This window comes from Platalea leucorodia (genome assembly GCF_965183815.1).
Source record: "Platalea leucorodia genome assembly, chromosome: 1".
In the NCBI taxonomy this organism is placed as follows: Eukaryota; Metazoa; Chordata; class Aves; order Pelecaniformes; family Threskiornithidae; genus Platalea; species Platalea leucorodia.
In genome coordinates this window covers 161,443,702-161,457,000 of record NC_138823.1, presented here as the reverse complement: position 1 = coordinate 161,457,000, position 13,299 = coordinate 161,443,702, and the positions used below count along the sequence as shown (strand labels likewise).

The 13,299-nt window shown below is 44.6% G+C and overlaps 1 protein-coding gene across 1 annotated transcript in view; it reads right to left on the bottom strand.

The window, feature by feature from the left end:
* PRKAG2 (protein kinase AMP-activated non-catalytic subunit gamma 2) overlaps nt 1–13,299 on the bottom strand; it is a 228,657-nt gene that overhangs the window by 133,953 nt on the left and 81,405 nt on the right. The window contains exon 3 of the mRNA XM_082316956.1: nt 12,243–12,522. Coding sequence (XP_082173082.1) covers nt 12,243–12,522 — 280 coding nt within the window. The remainder of the gene's footprint in view (nt 1–12,242; nt 12,523–13,299) is intronic.

The following is a 13,299-nucleotide window of genomic DNA, read 5'->3' as shown; positions in this document are numbered from 1 at the left end:
ATTGCATCGGAAGTAAGGGCTTTCCTCTGGCTTTGAAGGACAAAACCCAACACTTAGATGCCCACGCAGGAAACTATTCCTTATTGCTCAGCACCTTCATAGGGGTGACTAGCAAATATTGCTGAAAGTAGCCAAAATATTTCCTTATTCTTCCCTTTTTTCCTTTTTTTTTTTTAGTTAAGAAGGTCCTTTTTTTTTTCCCAAGTCAACTGGCTTATGTGTCTTCACAAGGATTTATTCTATTAACTTCAGGTACTCAAGTCTAGAAATTGTTCCACTGTGTGCAGAACCCAATGGTGAAATCTTCCTCTCTGTCACTCTGAGAAAGCCAGATTTAGTAAATCAGATGTGTTTAAATACACATTAATACACCAGAATGTGATCTTCGCATGGGCGGAAGCCACATTTTAATTAGCTTTGCTGGAAGGAGCAATACTTTCTTCTAAAAGATGAAAAAATTCAGCTAACCGCTCATCTAAATATTCACATTGATTCATTTTTGAGGTACGCTCTCCCGAACAAGTTTAGGCCAGTGCTGCATTGCCATCAAGTGCTGCATTGCAATCAAGTGCTGCTGCTGAGGACTCCTATGCCAAAACCCCATTTTTACTGCCTGACTACGTGTTTCAGCTGCCATTCGTGCTTCTCGTCTTTCAGAAATCCTTCCAGGTGCACCTAACATGGCCAAGCTTAACCCTTCTCTAGCAAACTTTACTTTTTTTACAGGTTGCCCAGAGAGGTGGTAGATGCCCCATCCCTGGAAACATTCAAGGTCAGGTTGGACAGGGCTTTGAGCAACCTGATCTAGTAGAAGATGTCCCTACTCATTGCAGGGGGGTTGGACTAGATGACCTTTAAAGGTCCCTTCCAACCCAAACCATTCTATGATTCTATGAAACACAAAGGAGGTAGGCATTTAATATAGATGCTAAACACAGAATAAATAACACGGGCACTATTTGCCATGTGTAGCCACTCTCATTTCAGTATTAAGCATTAGTTCATGTGCAAGTCTTTCACCTCCTCTCCAGAAAGTCTTGACCTTCGTAGTGTTTAGATGTGGATTTTTTATTTTGCATGGATTAAAGCCAGTTTTGGCCTCTGTCTGCTCGGCACTACAGGGGGCACGTCAGCGTGCAAGAAGAACTGAAGCAACCGCATAACAGCAAACAGCATCATCCTGTTGGAGTTACAGGTTGCCAAGCACAGTTCACTCACCATTAGACAGCTCCGTGAAAAGACCGTGAACATGAAGAGCTATGGAAACCTCATACTGAGGTTAAGCAAACACATCTGACAGCAAACCTTCTGCCCAGCTCAGGCAGGTGATGAAGCAGATACATTCACAGTGACCCTGAAACAAAACGCTCAGGATTCCCAAATAATGATGTTTGTTGAATATATGATTCATGGCTTACCTTCGCACGCAGCACAAATGAACTGCGTTAGGGTCTGTGCATTTGTCAACGCAATTAAATGTCTACCTTGATATTGAGGGCCATATCCTGATCTGAGGGCAATGGCAAACCCTCCTGGGATGAGGAGAGGAGAAGCTGGTTTCCTGAACAACTGCTGAGGGAGGGATGCTTTTAGTCCCTGCTGTTTGAATGGGTTTAGAAGCTAAAAAAAAAAAAAAGAAAGCATAATAAATGGTCCTTAGCATCCTGCTCAAAACCTAAAGCAATGCATCTCCAGGCAGGCAAGGCAATCCCAGCCTCTCCATACAGCAAGGAGGAGCAGCAGGATGCCCACAGGAGGGCACCTACGTTTCACAGTCGTATAGGAGCTCCCAGGGAGATGCAGTTTGGGCTGGCACAGCGCGGCACTGTCTGGCATAGCCGCCCACGCGCACTTGTCACCGCAGTCCTGTGTCACACACCTACGCAGGGCTTTCAGAGCTGCACTCACATGTCGGGCTCTGAGAGCCGTAAGCAGCAGGAGATGCTGCAAGCAGCAAACTACAAAGAAACCCCACTGCAAACCACCACAGTTGCCTACCAATAAAATGGGCTTAGAGGAACCCTGAGGCAAGCTTCAAAATAATTTAGCTAAGAAATTGAGGTGTTTTGATGGTTGATCATCAAAGACGCTGAGTATTTGCTTCTCATATCAAGTACACACAGATCAATATTTAAGATAACAATTTTTTAAAGATGGAGAGGAGTCTTCAAAATCTGGGTGAACTCTGACAGAAATGAACATAGCAGAAAACCCATGGAGAAATTTTTTTTTTTTTTTTTTAAATCCCAAATCCAAAACAATCCACAACCCATTTTTTGTTTTAAAACTAAAATAAGAAAGATTCTATTTAGATTTCATTGAACACTTAGTGCCCCACACTAGAACCAGGCAGCCCTGGAGGGACGGGAGGGCAGTTAGTCTATTGATCCATCCTAGAGATCCCAGGCACAGGGACCTTTGTAAGCTCACTGCAGGCTCAGTGGTTTTAGGATTGTCATAAATCAGTTAGTTCCTGACATCTGGACCTTTCCAGCAATGCTCTGTAGATGCACTGGTTTAGCTGTTCAGCTGGATAACAATTCTAACATCCAGAAAGTGGACCAAAGAGAAACAACCTGGGGAGAATATCAGTTACAGACTATTGCTCGTAGTGTACACGTGACTACAGACTAAAATCTTCCCTTCAGAAAGGTTGCTATTCCGGACATTACTCTCAAAATTACATTCACTACCACATTTTTACTTACGACAGCTTCACACTGTACCCACTGTGAATCCTCATCTCGCTGCCCCATCCTTTGCACTTTAATTTGCAGAGCATCCATACACGCCCACTTAGCAGCCCAAACCATTTCATACGCCAGCTGGCAAAGCACAGACAGGGCTTCTGAGCATTTTACAACCCCCATCATGCAAATCTGAAACCGGTGCAAACTTTGGGGAGCACAGACTTCCAACTAATATGCATGTGTGTGCCTGTGACTAGTAAAATGCTTTTATGAACCTGAATTGGGTCCTCTGCAAGGTGTCATCCTTCATTATGTCCCACACTGTGCCAGGGAAGCTTGCCAGAAGTTTTGCTGGATTATCAAAGCACCTGCAATAACAGTTACTGGCTCCTGATACACGTATTATTCCATTAAGGATACAATATTAAAACACATATTTCTTTAAAGGTTCTGATGGTTGAGAACCATTCATAGGTCAGTGTCCAAAAATGAGGCCCAAGACACATTTTCTGACATGAGTAGACGACCTAGCCTATCCTCTTTTTATTTTAAACTAAGAACATGACTTCTAGCCTCCTCCAGCTGACGTGTTGATTATTTTAAGCACAGTAAAATCCAAATCAATTAAGACACTAGGCTAGAAAATCCTAAAGCAATGTATTTAAAAAAGTGGCATCTTTGTTCCCCTTTGCTTTGGCCAAAGAAACATAAGCTTCTAGTATAAAGCGAAGCTTTAAAAGCAAAGCTGTATACTGGAAGAGACCTTCTGTGCTTTTCCATATCCCTTTGTCTCAGTAACAACCGACCTGCATTTATATTTGCTGTATACATCAAATGGGCCAACGACGACTCCACAGTTGGATGATCACTACGCAAGTTGCTGTAAGGTGCCCCAACCCCTGACCAAATCAAAATGGATGCTACGGGCTCTCCTTGCCCAGTTCACGGCTCTGCCAGCGCCTGCTGGAAGTGACGTTGCGCTGAAGCAGATGCTGGAAGCTCGTGTGATGGTTTATACCAGCTCAGCTGTGAGACTGCAGTGTCTGCCCATGCCTGCTTCCCATACAAATGGACTACTAGAAATAGGAAAGAATCATCTTCCCTGGAAGTCCATAGAAAAAATAAAAATGACGTTTACTGTAACAGAAGTTGAACTGTGTGTCCAGAGCTCTCAGCCTGCTGAAGTCGTGCTTCTTTCTGTATTAACGTTGCCTCCATCACCTCTGCCAAGGGCACATTATCAAATCACTGATGGTTCCTAGCCAATATCAAATGCGAAAGGCCCTCCTCATGCTACTGGGCTAGGACGGGAGACTAGGAGGGCCTCTGAAGGCATTACACAAAGAAAAGTCCTATCTCGTCTGCCCAGATTATTCAGTCACTACCAGATGTGGTGGTAATTAGGTGCACAGGAGGTCTCTCAGCAGAAGTGGCTGCAGAGCCCTCCTGCCTTGCTCGGAGGTGCCCAGTGCTCTGCTCAACGCACCAAGGAGCCTTGCTGGCCCCTGAGTCCCTCCCCATCCACCCACGGTTCACAGCCTTGCAGCCCAAAAGAGGTCTCAGTTATCTTCAGTTGGCTTTACGGTCAACGGGAAAACAAAAGACACAAGTGAAACCAGGGAACAAATCCAGTCATCCACGCAGGCAAGTAGCAGAGTCCGTGTGAAGTCTTTAAAACTCTCTCAGTCTAATCACCGGTTATCACCGGGGCTCTCCTTCAAGATGCTTTCACAGCCCCAAAGGTTGCATAAAGCAAAGGCTCGTTTCCACAAAGCCCATAAATTGAGACACGAGAGTGATCAACATCTCGCCCTACTGACTCTCACAATGCATAGCAATTACCATCATTATTATAGTTTTATTGTCTTTTTATAATCAATGTTTTCATTTCGTCCAAGCTCAGTCAGAACTCACACTGACTCAACAAGGGCTACATAAGAGCTACAGGCTGCTGGACCGAGCCTGGGATTTAACTGTGCTTTACTTGCTCTACTACACATACCATATTCCCCAAACCATGCATTTTTTCTGTCTTGTGATCAGGTTCCTTCATTCCATATATTTCCAGAACAGAAATCTGATTGATTCAATCTTTATCACATTTATTCAGCCCATTGAGGCATTTTCCATGGACTTTATCTAAGAAGCTGAGAACCCACAATATCTGTAAAGCTTGGATCTGATGCCTTAAGTGATTAATAATACTTCAGACTCTAACCACATATCAAAAGAGCTCGGATGCAGAACGCATTTTCAATGGGATCATGACAAGCATTCACTAAGATTCAGATAAAGCAATGTACTTAACATTAAATGTGTGAAAAAACCTACTAAAATAAACAGGATTTCTCCAGCACTTATAATCAAATACTTGCTTAGGGACCAAATTCTGAAATGATTGATCTAAATTAAATGTAAAATAGACACCTAAATATGTTTGAAAATCTGCTCCTGCATGTATTCCTGGATTTTTGAACTACAGATAGTTCAAAAAAAACCAACCTACAACCACAAAAAAATCCCCCACAACTTATTTCCAAATGGTTTCCTGTGATTAGACAGCTTGAGACTTCAAAACTCTTTTTAGCTTTACTGTTGCTTACATTACTGCCTGTGGGGGAACAAAGTCACCTACACACAAGGACTGCTCTGCAGACCTCTCTTACTAAAGGACACGAAGGGGACCAGCAGTGAAAGGCCACCAGGGTTCATCAACCTTTGGAGATGTTCAAACTGTAGTTTCTATTTCCCCTGCATGCACTAAGGTCTTGCCTATACATCACAAGAAATAACAACTTGGTTATTATTTAAAAGTCTGATCATTTATAGTACTTCCATAGTCTAAATCCCAGGAAAGAGATAGAAGATGGGTTGAAATGGGAAGGACACTGAAAGATATCTCCAAATAAACTAAGACCAATCACCATGGGCACATTTTAACCAGAAAAATCATCTCCTGCTGACGGCAGATGTCAGTAACTGGCAGGAGAAATGGTGCTGAACGCAGCTGGTCTTTGGCCATGCAAAGCTGTGTGTGGCACCAGCGCGGCTGCAGCCGTGCTGACACATGTCTGCAAAAAGTCATTTTTCTGGTGTAGATGAGACCAAAATGAACAGTGTGGGTCCCCTTGTCTACCTCTGTGGGCAAAGCAAGCTTGAAAAATCATGATTAGATGTTTTTGCACAGCAGTACTGGAAAATAAAGCAAGATAAATGGCTCTGTTCCTTTCCTAGGTTTTATGGGACAATGGTGGAAGAGCCTACGCCACCCTCCCATGGTGAACCTGGACCGAGCAGCCCCGTCCTTCCACAACCTGCTCCCCTCGTCCTGCACGGCGAGGGTAGTCACAGACAGAAAGCAAAGCTGCCCCACGCCTTTCCCTCCAGCATCCCACTCTCCAGCCCGTTCAGAAGGCAGGGGAACTGTGAATGCAGATGAAAAACTGAAGATGAAAGTGGCCTCAGCTATCCAGCATCCCGGTGCAGGTTATAAGTGATGGTTCTCTACAGTTGTGGTCCAAAGGCTGGGAGGGTCCAAGCCCACAGGACGAATTTATTGATTTAGCAAAGAAAAATCCAAATATGGACTCCAGCAGCTGGCACAAGGGAGGACATCCCATCACACGGCACCGAGTGTCGCGGGAAGGTATTCCTGGAGAGTAACGGCGGGAAATAGCTTGAGCCAACGGTACATGAAATGCCTGCGCCCGGCTGCCAGCCCTCCACAACAGCCTGTCTCGGACTAAACCCCACTTCACTGCAAGTTGTTACCTAAATGTCACGAATATGGAGGAAAATCTTTGGGAGAAACGAATTTCAGTTTAAAGCTTGAAGAAAACCTTTAGCACAGATCAGCGACGGTCAGGAGGCCTTCAAGGGAGCAGAGCTGAATGTGGCAACATGAAACGCTGCAGGATTTTCCCCATTTCTTCCCTGAGGTATTGGAAATGAGAGCTACTTGCTCCATCTATGGGTAAAAACTAGTACAGTCATAAGCTTTTCTTATAAAGGGCATAGTCTAACCACAAGACATTCTCCAAGAAAATAAATTATTAGAAGGAATAAAATAGATTACAACCTTTCTGTATTGCATCTTGCAGTCTTCTGAAAAAAAGATTATCTGGTCCTTTATTATTGGAGCACCAGGAGCCCTCCTTATGGATTATTTTAGGCACCACAGTTAATAGTATTGAATTTCAGCAGGAGAGAAATTACTAAGGGAAGGCAGAAAACTTTAAATCGAAAAACATTTCCTTCCTCAAATACGGTGCAAATTCCCTGTGATTCAAATCTGACCACCAGCTTGATTCAAATCTGACCATCAGCTTCAAGGTGTTTGAAAGCTGCCTAATTTTCGATTCAAAGTTCTGTAAACAACCATTAATTCTCAGCTAAATTAATCTTTTGATCCCATCCACCGCAACCCAAAGCTTTAGGTCAATGGAAACCTTTTAATTGATTTCCTTTGCTGTTAAAACTGGCAGCATCATCAGTGTGTCATGAGTACTGCTGTTACTTGAACTGATGTTTTTGGAAGGGGAAGCAGGACTGGAAAGTGCCCTGCTGTCCTTCAAACAGGGCATTCGGCCCCGTGCAAAAAGCTACACTTTAAGGACTTAAATTTCATACAACCATGTACTTTTAATAAAATATTCAGGGTACTTGATTTTAGCTTATCTGCAGGGGTAGCTCCCTAATTTCCACTCAGTAAAATAAAGCTCTCCTCATTTATTTGTATATGTATTGTCTCTGGAGGGAGAGCTCCATGCAAGGCCATGGAAAAGCGTAATCTGAATTGTGTTTTCCCCCAGTGCAGGTCCTCCTCCTGTGTTTACTTTGGATCACCACAGTTTGCTTTACTGAGAGTAAATTTGTGCCACTACTTCGTTCTCTTAGCATTACATCTGCTCACGTAAACTTGTACACAAGAGAAACGCACTCCCATCGCAGCCAAGACTCAAAAACATCTTAGAGCACCAGGTCCCAAGTTGCTCCTCGTGAGAGCAGTTCATACAGTTTTGAGCAAACCTAGGACAAACTGGGAAGCAGTTCCACAACGCCAATTTTGAAGTCACCTTTCACAGCACCTCAAACTTCAACTTGCACCTTTTCACTCATCCTTTGTTCCTGTTATCCCTGAAAAACATCTAGAGAATCAGTGTCAGCTCTGTAGAAGCCTCCTGCTAGCTACTGGTCACTCCAATTTACTCACTTTTTCGTATCCAATAGTCTACAAATAACTAAAATGTAATTGCTCAATGTTCCGCGGCTGCTCACGTGCCCATGCTGATGGGTAAACCCAGGTACTGAGCTCCATATCTCACAGAGCCAAGTCTCCACTTGCAGAAGGCGCCTGGCTTTGGGAGGTGTAAGGTGGGCAGCGCTGGGTGGGACTGCACCTACCAAGCTTCATAGTGTGGGGGAGCAGCATTAGGAAGTCATCTGCACCACCTCCAAACTAACCTTAATTCATCCCAAATCCATATTCAGTTTTCAATTATCGGTCTAACAGTGCCATTGTAAAGAAATTCTCAAACAAAAAAGAAATCAAAAAGCTGAGAATTAAATTTCAAAGCACTTGTACACGCAAAGAGCTGTCTTGGACTTTTCTGCGGTGAACTCCCCGAACCAAAGGGGCTGCGCCGGTGGCCAAGCACACAGCTCACCCCAAAAATGCCCCCGTAGAGCCTCTGCCAGGAGCGGCCCGATGTTGATCTGCTGCCTTTTCAAAGGTAGGATGCTGGACGTGAAGCCCCAACCAGCAGTCTACTGTTTCGAAGCTGTACTGACAAAATACCTGAAGTGGCTGGCAGCCAAGTATACGTTGTAGGAAGGTATTTTTCCTTTCAAGGCAAATCTTTTGTCAGATCAGAGCTGTGTGGTTATGACCACATGCTGAACTGGGGTAACCAAAGGGAAAAGACACAAAGATGAGCTTTTGGCTATTGCCAAAACAAGTGACACAACATTAAAGATGAGCAAAAGCTTTACACTCCCAGCCTTAAGTGGAAAATGTTTTAAGCCTCATGTCTGCAAATCACTTTCTGTTTTAATATCGTCCTACCCTAACCATTAATGCCCTTCCTAAACTGCATATATTTAAAAGGTGAAATAAGTTAGCTGGGAAAAGAGCAACTACATGGGAAAGAAAGCGCTGCGAATACCACACATAACCTTTAAAATGAAAACAAGCTAGGAAGAAGTTGCTTCCAAGAAAAACATGGAATATGCGGCGTAACAGGTTAGTCTGTGTTTTGAACAATGCGTGGGAGGAGGAAGCGGAGGGAAGACGGGGTATGTTATTTAAAACAAAGACAGCATATACTTCCCACACACACTGCTCCACGATGACAGGGAAAGGCGTGTAGCACGGACTCATCTCAGGTAAAGTGAGGGACAAGAAAAAAACCATCAAACCCTGTGAACTTTTACCTGACGCTTTCTTTTTAACTGCAGATTGCCTGGATAAAGTGCCGATTTGCTATAAACCCGAAGGGAAGGCTCCAGTGCAGTTTCTCAGAACAGACGCGGCTGGGAGGGACCTCTGGAGGTCTCTGGTCCAACTCCTGCTCAAAGCAGGGCTTCAACTTTCAATTGGGGTGCTCAGAGCCTTGTCCAGTCGACTTACTAAAATCTGCAAGGGCAGCAATTTCACAGCCCCTCTGGAGCCCTGCTCCGAAGCCATATCACCCCCATCAAGAACGTTTTTCTTACACCTGCCCAGAGTTTCCCTCGCTGCATCCTGCGCTTTTGCTGGGCATCCCTGAGATGCCCGGCACTGCCTTCTCCATAACCCCACTAGGTAACTGAAGACAGCAAAAAGGTCTCCTCCTTCTTCTTCCCCCTACACCAAGTGCCTCAGCCCCTGATCAACGTAGTGGCCCTTCGCTGGACCAGTACGTCCCTGCCTCTCTTGTACTGGGGAGTCCAGAACTGGACCCAGGACTGCAGATGTGTCTCACCGGTGCTGAGCAGAGGGGGAGGATGACTTCCCTTGACCTGCTGGTGATGAGCCTCCTAGTGCAGCCCAGCATACAGTTCATTTTCATTTTAATACTATTAGCCCAGCACCAGCAGGGCTGTAAAGGCAGGCAAGCACGGCAAGTCCATCTGATTTCAATGCACTCACAGTTTCAGAACTGCTAAAGCCACCTAAGTCCCATTCACTTTTAACACAGTTATCCCAAGCCGCTTGAGAAAATGGGATTTTAATCACGTAGGCTGTGACAATTTTGAGCAGTGAAGCATTTATGCACCTTCAGAAATGTGGAGCCACGTGCTGGTTTAGCTCTTCTCAGAGCTCTTCAGCGCAGCCTCTACGCAAAGGTCTGAGATACCTGGTCTGAGGAGTCTCTGAGAAGTTTTGTCGCTCAGGAAACGCTGTTCAAGCCACAGACTTTGTTTTGAGTGGGACGTAACCAATTAACTTAGTGTTTTGTAATACATCGGGTTATTCTTTATTTGCAAAGTAGCAGAATGCAAAAGTTTTGGTTGTGAAAAACTACATACTACGACAGAAATGCTAACTCGTACATTTCCTGAAGTCCTGAAAAGGTTTTGTTAAATAAAATTGAATAAAATTTAATTAAATATAGTAAAGCCTAAGAGTGTAATTCATTACTGACCCCTGTTTGGCACTTTCTGAATAAAATCTACTTCAACGTGGTACCAAAGGGTATGTATCTGCATTAAGTCTCTCTGTAAGAGAGCTAAACGATGTGGAAGTACATGGTAAGAAATCCTCTGTTTTGCAAAAAGCTGCAGAATGGGAAGAGTTACCAATTTAAACACCAATTTTAATCATCATGCCCTTTCCAAGAGGCTGTCCCTCCTGCCTTAAGAACAAAAGACCGCGAACACGCAAGCCCAGCGCAATTCCTGCAACCCTCTCTGGAGCAGCAGGGTCATGGGTATCTTCTGTCAGCTCAAAAATAGCATGGCCCTGTTCCAAGCCTGTTCCTGCGACAGTGATGTGACCTTATCAAAAGGATTTTGCTGACTACTGGAAGATTCCTTTATTTAATATTCTGTTGTACCTAGCTAGGACTTAAGCAGTGCTGTTTGCTTGGATAACTTAATTAAACAGTCACAAGATGGCTTTGCTATGCAGTGTATATTGCTGTTATTCATGCAGCAGCGAGCCCTTCTCTGTGTACTCAATCAGCGGCACGTTGCCTACGCAATATTTAAACCTATGTGCACTAGCAAAAAGAGCTTAAATGGACTTTAATTATTGTAAGGCTTGACAAAGAGGGGAGCATAAAAAGTATACTTGAACTTTAAGCAGAGAAGAACAAATGTCCTTGAATGGAAATGAGGCTTGGAGTCTCCTTAGCGTCTACTTGGAGTCCTTCAGAAACACTGGCTCTTCTACTTTCATTCTCCTGAAGGTGTTTTAGAGAGAGGCAAGGACTGGAAAAGATGCCATTTTAATTAAGCTGCAGCACACCTTCTGATAAACATAAAGAAAAATCCTATATGGGCTTGTACAGCTGTGTTCTTGTGCACAAAAGTTGCTATGAAATTACTTGTTCTGATTAAAACCAATGTTTTTAAGGGAAATTCTGATGAAGAAAAACAAGAAGGTCCCTCTGTCCTGTTTAAAAGTCACTGAAAGCTATCAATACACTGCAGGAAACACATAGCCAAACGTAGGTATACTCATCGCTAATCTGTACCTACGTTGCCACATTGAGTTATTTCTTCTGTTCACAGAAGGAAAACTTGCTGTGGTCTGACAATCCAGCACCCCCGGTGGCAAGATATCATTCCTGTTTTTCACCTGTATCTCCATCCCCTTCCTACGGCCACTAATCCCTTGGGTAGACCAGGTTGGGTTTGTAGACCAGGATTGGGAGCTAAATTGAAGCCTTTTCTCAATCCTGCTCATTTTTGAGTCGTATGGTGTGTTAGTCCACGGGCTGCTGAAGGGGTAAAATTTGTGCCCAATATAAAGCAGGCAAGTGCTCTGAACCGTGGAGGCCTATGATGCCTTTCACACTCTGGCAGAAGAGCTCAAACACTCCATTAATGGTCGTTTGATTGGAAACACATATCATTTACTTCTATCCAGTAAGGGTCTCTTTCCCCCCCTACAATAGGGCAAAGAAATATCAATTTAAAAAACAGCTGAAATTCTCTATGGAGTCTACAGAAGCGAGCCACCCTTAGCTCCCGAGATGATGTCCTTTCTGTGCCCACCTCCACCACAAACCCCATGAACATCTCCAGCTGTTCTCCAGCCCCGGCGCTGAACAGCTCACCAGCCTCGGTGAAACCGCACAGAAAACTCCCGCTAATGTGGACGCAGGATTTCTAAGCAAAGCTTTGAAGCGTGATTTCCCTCCTCAGCCCTGCGTAGGTGTCCTTGGCCCTGCAGAGATCATACCCTAATGGCCAGCATGTCAGAAAACCAAAACACATGGTCAGTGAAAGCGATAACGAACAATTAGCACATGCCTCATCTGCACTTACTTCACTACCGCAGGTAAAGAATGGGCCAAGCCCAGAGGTACCGTGTATCTTCCTGAAATAACATGAGCAATTTCTTACTTTTTCTTGATCTGGAGAAAAACTTGATGCCCCCAGGAGAGGTAGACGGGTTAGAATTGGGGGAGGACTCTTTGGAGGAGGACCTGAAGATCCCACTGAAGCTCATTCGGCGTGGGGAGCGTGGGGGAGACTCCTGGTAGGGGAAGGGGAACACTGTTTTGGGTGAGCCGGGGCTATGTTTGGATCTCACAGGGGCAGAAACGGGGCTGGAAGGTCGGTTCTGGAGCCCTTTTGAGAAAAGGCCTTTTGAAGGACTGCCAGCAGAGTAGCTTTCTTCCACCTAAGGAGGAGAGAAAAAGGAAGAAAAAAAGAAAAATCACCATTAATTCAGTTCAGCTCGGGCCATCAGGATCTCTGAACTTGTTTCAACACAGTCAACTCCCGTTTATTCGGCTGGTGGATTAGCCAGACCTCACCTTCCCCAGCGCCTGCCTGCGCTGACACGCAGATGCGTGTGTGCCACCTCTCTGGGCTCCACGCTGTCCCTTGCTCTTGAAGACACCCTGAATTTCACAAACAAATTTCAACATGTGTGCATACATTTTATTATCACACATATAATTGAGGATTTTCTTTACTGCTTTTATTTGCCACACATCCCTCTTCCTTCCCCGGACAACTGAAAGATGACTGGCAATGAATTTATTTAAGGCAATGAATGATCACCATTAAGGAAACACAGCACCCCAAAGTCTTCTTCCCAAATTTAAGCACCCGTCTACAGTACTTAAATCTCCATCACGCCATGCGACACAGCACAGTGCCCAAGTTCCCAAGCGCCTGACAGGTCTCTACGATGCTGGCCACAGCCACAACTGTGGGACTGCAACTCTAGTCCCAAAAATAGAGAAGCCATTTTAGAGTGACGACGTTCCTGCTAATTACCCCGTCCTTGAGCTTGGGTACAACCTTTCTAACAGCTGTATCTCTTTGGGGACCTGTGCTGGCTTTCCAGCTAGCAGGAATATCTGTGCACAACACAGCACTGCAGTGTGCGGGCCCACCCAGCGGGGGGGATAAAAATCCAGAAAAACGACAAAAAAAAAAAGGAGCAAAG